Source organism: Puntigrus tetrazona, chromosome 17 (assembly GCF_018831695.1).
Source record: "Puntigrus tetrazona isolate hp1 chromosome 17, ASM1883169v1, whole genome shotgun sequence".
Classification (NCBI taxonomy): Eukaryota; Metazoa; Chordata; class Actinopteri; order Cypriniformes; family Cyprinidae; genus Puntigrus; species Puntigrus tetrazona.
In genome coordinates this window covers 7,358,528-7,367,705 of record NC_056715.1, presented here as the reverse complement: position 1 = coordinate 7,367,705, position 9,178 = coordinate 7,358,528, and the positions used below count along the sequence as shown (strand labels likewise).

The 9,178-nt window shown below is 39.0% G+C and overlaps 1 protein-coding gene across 1 annotated transcript; it reads left to right on the top strand.

Moving 5' to 3' along the window:
• Positions 1 to 3,430: 3,430 nt before the first annotated feature.
• On the top strand, positions 3,431 to 8,937 carry gpr26 (G protein-coupled receptor 26). Its single transcript, XM_043262406.1, has 3 exons — positions 3,431 to 4,433; positions 6,024 to 6,137; positions 7,323 to 8,937. The coding sequence occupies exons 1-3, from the start codon at positions 3,763 to 3,765 to the stop codon at positions 7,585 to 7,587; spliced, it is 1,050 nt and encodes a 349-aa protein (XP_043118341.1). The 5' UTR covers positions 3,431 to 3,762; the 3' UTR covers positions 7,588 to 8,937.
• Positions 8,938 to 9,178: the final 241 nt, after the last annotated feature.

The following is a 9,178-nucleotide window of genomic DNA, read 5'->3' as shown; positions in this document are numbered from 1 at the left end:
GAACCTTTGTTTTTAAGAGTGTAGAGAACAGCACTGTGCAAGCTGGACAGTGGGAAGAATCTGGGGGAATTTCAGGTAAATATGTTCATTTGAAGAGGACCCGTTCCTATTTTTGCCCAGGGCCCTTAAACTGGTAACTCTGCTCCTGCTTGCGGGTGCACAAGTGCTTTTTCTAATCACATAACAACTAGAGTCAAAACAACATATTTTCACATAATGACTAGGCTTTGATTAGTAAGGGCTCCACCACCAAAAATAAATTAGCTGTCAAAGTAAAGATGAAATGCCCCAGAGACAATCACAGAATATTCAGTGCATACATAATGAACATCAGTCCTCATACAAATAAAAACCGACAATAGATAAATTAAAAATAATCCTGAATAAAAATGAATTAAATTATGCATTCTGGTCAGATGCAAATCCAGAGCAAGGCAACTGTACTGAATGCAAAATTCCAGTTGCACCACCAGATGGAGCCACAGCTATACAGAAGAACCTGACACAAAAAAAAAAACTGGCAAAATATATACAACTGAAATCTGGCTGATCATATCACAAGTCTTCACATACACTCTCACTCGCATAGGTAAATGTATTGCATTATTTGCAGCAATTTCTCTCTCTCTCTCTCTCTCTCTCTCTCTCTCTCTCTCTATGAAAACCTGGCAGACTGGAATACAACACATCCTAAATCACATGAAATAGAACACAATGCTTAATTCTTGAAATACAGCCTTTGACTTGCATATGACAGGAAATTGGTTGTGCATAGAAACCTTTCATCTCACGCAACAAGCAACAGAATAATGAATCTGGCAGAATCAGAATGACTGGGACCAGAATGCAATGCATATAGTCCACAGGGCAGCATTTTGTGGTATTTACCATGCAGAACATGTGTGCATCACTCACATTCCAATGGTTTGGAAAGGTTACAATACACACAGATCTCAAGCTGTATAATCCAGGCTATAGAAACAATAGCATCATCTAATTACACATAATTGCCTTTGGTACAATTCCCTGCAGCACAAAATATACACGTACATTTTGTACATCCAAGTGTTCATCTAAATGACTGATTTTGACATCCTCCTTGCCCTGGGCTCGGTCAACCTGTGCTTTTCAGCTTGTAAATGCATGCTTAGATGGATGCACTGTCATGTCGGAGGAAAAATGTATATGTAAATTAATATTACAGATCAGCAGAAGCACCCAGTGAGATGAAAATTCCGAAGGCCCTTACAAAGCTACAGCTATCGGGCCATGTAGAAACATGAATCCAGTGGACCAAAGGTAGATGATGTCCTGTGGCAAGAATGATACCAGTAACCCAACATCAGCATATGACAACCAGCAATGATTTTCAACCAAAGCACTTAACACAGGCTCAAAAAGATTCATTAGACTGCTAACTTCAGAATAAAATAGAGTATTATTTCATGTAAATAAATAGGTTTAGGCAAGCTTTGCCAGGATCCCATAATATTTAGCCTTCATTTTAAGTCTGATTATTCTTGACCACATCTAATATTTTAAAACGCAGCTCTAAAAAAAAAAAGAGGGAAATTTATTGAATTATGCAGAAAAAGCGATGGAGATAAAAGCCTATGTTTCACATCAAGACAAGCTGTCCGTATCGCCCCCTCAAGAAGAATAACGAGATCTGTGCAGTTGCTCTACTGATTGGTCAGAATCGTTCATGCTGTCACAAAGGATCATGGGATGGACCACCACACACCCACTGCCCAGACAGCGTGGGCGTTTCCGTGGTAACAGAGGACAGCGGCGATCTTTACGTGGCCTCAGTGAGCCACTAATGAGTATGAGAGCATGTGAGCGTGTGTGTGTGTGTGTGTGTGGGTGCACTGGTTCATCGCTTCACGCTATAAACATGGGTGTATGTTGTAAGACAAAAACTGCAGGGAAATAGAAATGCATCCAACAAATCTAGGCTGGTGTGTGGGTGTGTGTGTGTGTGCGCGTGTGTGTGTAAACCTATCTTCTGGTTCAGTAAAAGTAAATGTCAGGGTTGCTTTCTAATTAGAGGAGCCAAAACGAAAGTAATTCCCCAGCAATAAGGCATCTGGTATAAGAGAAAAACTTCAAATGTCATTTTCATTGCAGTCAAAACAGTGCTATAGTTCTGAATATTGTTAAATGACGTAGTGCCCTACATGTCAACATGCAAACATATACACGTGCATTCGCCCAGACACGTGCACATATACAAATTCACATACAGATTCATATATACAAAGTGACAGGAAATTCATCTGACATCCTCCAGCCAAGCAAATAAGAGCCAAATGCATCAAGCCTGGCTCTCCCTTCTAACTCTGTCTCTATTTTTGTATTCAGATACAAATCCAAGTCACAGAATCAGTTCTTTGAATTAGAAATACTGGATTCATTATTATTATTGAGAGACTGCAGAATTAAAAGATATGTTAAAAGTGATTCGACATCTGTATGTGACCTTTAAATATACTATGTGTGTGTTTGTGAAAACATGAACTACTATAAAATGTACCTGCAAAACACTGGAATTCTACTTCAGTAGAATCCAACAAGAATGTGATTGTGTGTTCAGTTATATGTTTTTTTATGCATACTGAAATTGATTTGGCTTGGACAACAATAGCATATTTCTGCCCTAAACAGCTTAAAATCAATTTCACCAAAGGTTTACCAAACACTTAAAATCCCTCCTTCACTACATTTTTCTTCGTCTCTCCCTCTAGCTATTACAACTGCTGTTGAAAAGAGCCGCTCAGATCATTTTTCGCTCTGTCTAGGAATTATTTGATATTAATCAAACATTTGATTGTCAGAGTTTGAATAAAACTACATTTTCGTGATTTCCACGGTCTCTCTTAGCATGTGTAATGGTGAGGACAAAATGTGTCCGATATGAATATGTTAAAAAGGGCACAAGGTTTACCATGAGAAATGCATGCCCGTTTAATTAAAATCTCCATGTTTTTAATATGTGTACGCTATTGTGGACTTTGTTATATCTATATTAATTTGCACGATTTAAGAATAAGTAGCAGATTTCTAAGCTTCTTTCATTTGCAGCAGTCAAATATGGATTACAAACAAAGTTCGAGATTTATAGTCCTACAAATCACTGTCACAAACGTCGAAATTAAACGCGTTTCTAAATGCATAAAAGTGTCTGCAGCTCTTCAAGATCTTGTAGGTCTGACGCTTCGTGCGCGAGCGAATCATAAAATTGTACCACGAGACCCAGGGCTTTTGCCTCATCGTGACGTGAAAGAGTTCCCTTCGACAAATATAAACACCGTCTAAATTTAGTCCTCTTACAAAATTAATTCCCTGACGATTCCTTTGACGCTAGTCACGTGTGCTTATTTCGTGAGAGAGTGTGTGTGTGGGGGGGGGTGGGGGGTGACATTTTGACATATAAAGCTGTTTCAAGGGCGAATTCTGCATTAGAAGCGCGCGCGAACCCGAGCTGCGCAATTGCGCGAGGCATTCCTTTAGGGCTGTGAGGGAGAGCGGATTAATCGTCCACTCTTGAGATTTTGCGTTCCAACTGTTTGGATGGATTTTCCCAACACTTCGCTGACTAAACGGAGGTCGGAGTCATGGAGACCCGTGGATCGAGCGCCCGTGCACAAGTGGATATCGCGTCGGGGAATCTACAAGTTGTATTGACGCAATTTAGTTCCCCGTCATGAACTGTCCGGGAGTTGCGGTTCAAAGTTGGGGGCTTTAAGAGCGGGGAACATCATGCACACTGCGGAGCTCGCGCTCTCTCTCCTACTCGTCGTGATCATCGTTGTGTCGCTGCTGTCCAACGTGCTGGTGCTGATCTGCTTCTTGTACAATGCAGAAATTCGCAAGCAGGTTCCTGGGTTGTTTATACTCAACCTGACGTTCTGCAACCTGCTTCTGTCCGCCTCCAGCATGCCGTTGACTCTTTTCGGGGTGTTGAGTAATGCGCATCCCGGAGGACACATTTTCTGTCAGGTGATCGGGTTTCTGGACACTTTCCTGACCACTAACTCCATGCTGAGCATGGCTGCGCTCAGCATCGACCGGTGGGTTGCAGTGGTGTTCCCTCTGAGTTACCATTCCAGGATCCGTCACCGGGACGCTGTGATCGCGCTGGCTTACACGTGGGTGCACTCGTTGTCCTTCTCTGTGGTCGCCGCATGCCTCTCCTGGGTGGGCTACCATCAGCTGTACGCTTCGTGCACGCTGTGTAACAACAGGGCGGTCAATGCCAAGACGCAGTTCGCTATTTACACCATGGTGCTGCACTCGCTCACGTTCCTGTTGGTGTCGGTGGTGCTCTGCGTCACGTATCTGAAAGTGCTCAAAGTCGCGCGCTTCCACTGCAAGCGCATAGACGTGATAACCATGCAAACGCTCGTGCTGCTGGTGGACATTCACCCGAGGTAAGAATGAGTGAGAACATGCTGATTTTTACGGATAGAAAGGGAGAAGACCGTCGCTAGAAGTGGGTTGGCGATGTATTAATAGTTAAAAACACTAGTAACAACACATATGCATACACCGTATGCTGCTTTAAAGTTCATCAGAATTGTTAAAAGCAACAACAGTAGTCAGGAATGTTATCAAACACCTTGTTAACAAACAGTTTAAACTTAACATACAATGCAATTAAAAAAACATTCACAAATCCAATAACACCAATAATGTCTGTACATTGAACTTTGGGAATCCCCCTTGTAGTTCACTTTATATACAAGTAACTTTTTGATTGTGAAACATGTTTTTAATAACACTGCTATTTTATAGTATTTTGTTTTTAATTGTGCTTTTGATTTTAGTGTCCGCACAAATAAATATTACATCAAATATTCAGCACTCAAACATTGGGCAAGAGACCTCTTTAGAGCCGCTGGGTTTCAGCACCACAGTTTTGGTCCACAGCCCTCTTCACTAGATTTGACAAGGATTTTAACCATGAATCCTAAATAGTTTTCTATTTACACCTCACTCCTTAGATATATCATAGAAACGACTACATATTTGAAATGAATTAACTCCTGAATTAAAAATTTTCAATGTAAAAATTGTAACTGTAAACTACAGAGATGAAAATATGTCACAAATGCGTTAACTGAGATTTTGGGGCTCAACTGTTCATTGACAAAGGCATCATATTTTAATACATCAAACAGGAATTAAATTGCAACTGCTCAAGAGTTACGTATAAATGTCAAAATTAAATCATCAACCACCCAAACTGGACCCCTCAGACTAAATTAAAGTCGCGAATGTAACTGGTGCAATAGAACTGCAATCAACAGTTTCTACTTTACACCAGTGATAAACCTTATATAATCTGGCACATTTGCATTCTGCTACCAAATAATGCGGCTGAAAGAAGTTAGTGGCTGAGCACACCTCTCTCACGTGCCAACAGATATCAAGAGACATTTGTGCTCATCAGAGAGTGAACATCATCAGCTCATTGCCCAGAGCTTTGGATGACTTTCAATGGCAACATGTCGACCACAATAACTTATTAACCAACAATGACAAATCACAATAGCCCTACACAACACATGTAATGAGCGCATCTGGTGTTCAGGCAGGGAATGTATCGCAGCACTCCACACATGCAAAGAGAAAGGGAAATGACTGCCAGCTGCTGGCTCTTTCGCTATCCGTGTAAATAAATAAATAAATGAAAAGCTGCAGCTTTTTATAGACTCATCCAATCACACCATATTTCTGTTTGACACAAGTGACTGTGTGAACAAATGTTAAGTAATCCACCGCAGGTGTGACGAAACTAATCTTCACTGAAACAGATTGGGCCAACATCCTTAATCTATGGGAACACCTGTTATGTCTCTTGAATAGTTTGTGAGAATATGTTAAGTAATATTGTGGTGAAATATGTACGCATAGATACAGTTTTAGATAACATCTGTTTGAAGCTGGGTAAAAAGTAAGTCCAATGTGTTTGTTTCATATACATAGTAACATAATACGCAATTACATTTTTTGCCCAGTGTTCGTCAGCGTTGTCTGGAGGAGCAGAAAAGGAGAAGACAGAGAGCCACCCGCAAAATTAGCACCTTCATTGGAACCTTCGTCATCTGTTTCACCCCGTATGTCATTACCAGGTAAGCCTGCTGCTTTTCTCCTCTGGACACAGCATCTGTGCAGTCATGCTGTTATTATAATTTTAATTTGTTGGTCAAGTTGAGATCCCTGGATGTTATTAGCTGCATTAATAAGCTGGAGGACACTGCTTATTGTTTAAGGATATTGTGTGGTACCAATTCTTTTAGCTATAAGAAACAATGTGTGTTTAAAGCAAAACTGAAAAATGTCTAATGTAGATAAAATTAAAATCAATCCAAAAAATGTTTAATCATTTAAAAAGTTATATTTACTTATATAACTTAAGAATTGCAGCCCATTACTGATCACAGAGTACCTGACAAAAATCTATAACGTAAATCTATTCGATTACACAGTTTACGTAATATAATTTGACTATGTTTGATTACTTTTAAGTTATTTTGACCTAATTCTTTTAACATATACGTTTAAATAATATTACTGTATACCAAAGAAAATATATTGTATTCTTTATTATTATCAAAAAAAACAACAAGTGCATTAAATGTCAAGGTTTTCAAACTGGGGTTTGTGAAGAAACTGCAAGGTTTGATGAAAAGCTAATTAATGGGTAATTAAAATCATAAAAATGTGAAGTGCATATCAGTGTTATCGTTAACTGACATCAGAGAACTGTAATGTGCACATTTTTTGTTAATTTGAAATAATATGAACATCAAAAATTTCAAAAAGGGGACAATGTTTTAGTTTAAAATGCTTTAAAATGTAATCTTACTTTACTTTTCCAAACATCTCTCAAAAACGGGTCTCCCCTACAGTATCCTACGAGTCATGAAACATGAAGCCTGTAGTTCCCGTACTAATGTCTCTGGTCATGCATGTCCACCTGACTCATAATCCAAAATGAAGAAGGGCCTCCTGACTAGGCATGTTACATAACCTTTGTAAGCTCAGAGAAGATGGAAGGATGAACTGTCTTGTATATCCCTGACTCTTACTGCAGCTTTTCATCCTCAAAGCCCCTGTCAAAAGCAATTTTTATGAGCAATTGTTAGTTTCCCATCCCTCACATAACCAAACTGAAAGCAGAAATTGCTCTGCATTTACTGCCTCTGCTATACAAACGTGTAACCTTCCGTATGCAAATAAGATCCTGAAAATGTGTTAACTGCAGAGAACGGACTTTGCAGCTTGTCTTGCTCATGTGGGTGTCATGTGTTTAGGATTGTGGAGCTATTTGTGACGGAGCCATTTAATCCATATTGGGGCGTGCTTTGTAAGAGTCTGGCGTACAGCAAAGCTGCATGCGACCCCTTCGTCTATTCTCTTCTGCGACACCAGTATAGGAAGACCTGCGGTGACATCATCAATCGGCTCTTGAAACGCAGTTCCCCAAATGGCTCCGGGCATCAGCAGGAAAATGGAAAGATTGGGAGGGCCAAGGAAATCGTAAAAGATGGGGAAGTCGAAGCCAGACCTACACGCTGAGGACTCCTGTTGCTATAGAGATGAACGATCACAAAGGTAGAGCTTCAAGTCTGGAGGGAGAGAGAACAATGAAGGCAGAGGAAACAGCGGGATTCCGGGCTCTGCGTTTTTCAACTCACAAAGAATTCAAGATGTAACTGTAGCAAATGATTTTAGTAGCAAAAGAGTTTCTGTTTTTATAAAAAAATAGTTATTAGTTCTCTTCCTATCTTTCTCTAATCAATTCTGAAATCAAACTTCTGTAAAGCTGCAAGCCACGAAAGCTGCTAGTTAGCCAACATTCAAAGAGAATCAGTAGGGCCTTTTACATATCGTGGTCTGATTTGTCTATTATTATAGTGATAAATTGCTGTTTAGATTTATGAATAGGTGACTGCTTTGATTATACCGTATCACATGGTAAAATGTGAGAAAACAAGATCGCATTGTGAGTTTTTCAACAGAGTAAGAAACAATCTTTTCTAGATGATGTTTTAGTGGAACTCAGTGGCATGTGGTTTTGATTTTCTTGTAGCATGTATTGTATCTTCAGGGTTTAGATATGAAGCCCCTCAGCAATGGGCGGACCTGTTCTTTCGGTGCCTTTATTTTATTTATTTATTTATTTATTTATTTATTTAAAACAAAACCTGCATAGACTGAATTTTAAAGTAAGTTCATGATATGCTTATTTCAGCAGAGAATTGTAGAAAAATCATGTTGTGTGAACCAAAGGGTACAAATAAAGGAGCTGGAATGAGTATTTATTGTGAGAGAAACAATACGAGTTAAAAAAAAAAAAAAATGTTGGATTAGATTCTGACAGCATAAACAGTCTCTTTTTCTTACTTGCCTCTGAAAATTATGTGTGAAAATATTGTGCAAGTGCCTGAAGTGCTGTCATATGGGTTTACTTAATTAATGTTCTCTGTGTGGGAACACTGGCCACAAGACACAGAAGAAAAAAAAAAGCAAAATGGAAAAAAGTTTTTCTTTCCCTAATCGTTCTGTTTAGTTTTACAATGCCGCTCTTTGTCTATGTACTGTATATATGCATATACATTTTTGTATTTTTCAAGAGTAAATCATTTCTACAGGGTAATTTATAACTGAATGTCACTCTATAGTAAACATGTACCGTTTTATTTTTTTGTAGTGTGTATGTATGAATATGTGTGCGACATTTAGAAACTGGGAACATTATTACACTTTGAGGTAAATGTATAAAACTACATGTTTAAATGTTTTCTTTCGTGCAAATGTAAAGCCTTAGGAAGAAACGTCTATTTTTGTTAAACAGAAAATAATGTAGTTTTAAATTTTGCTACATCTTTGTGACTTTGACGACAATAAACAGTGGGTTTGAAAAGAGCACAGAGGTTTTTGTTATTTGTTTGACAGATTCTTGCAGAGCACTAAGCGCAAAAGGAATAAACAGCAAGCGAAGAAGTCCAAATTTCCTCTATATATCTGCTGTATTTGGTCTTTGAGAGAGTCCCTGCCTTCTAAGTTTCCTTCTGTCTAAGAAATAGAAGAGAAATGCATGGAAAGTTCACTTCCAAAGCACAAGAAAGCATGAGAGAGAACGATAGGAATGTGGGGGAGACAATTA

Excerpts from the sequence above, each read along its gene's own strand:
- gpr26 (XM_043262406.1), top strand. The coding sequence starts at position 3,763 with ATGCACACTGCGGAGCTCGCGCTCTCTCTCCTACTCGTCGTGATCATC. Across the intron at positions 4,434-6,023 it reads CTGGTGGACATTCACCCGAG|TGTTCGTCAGCGTTGTCTGG; the intron begins GTAAGAATGAGT and ends TTTTTTGCCCAG. Across the intron at positions 6,138-7,322 it reads ACCCCGTATGTCATTACCAG|GATTGTGGAGCTATTTGTGA; the intron begins GTAAGCCTGCTG and ends TCATGTGTTTAG.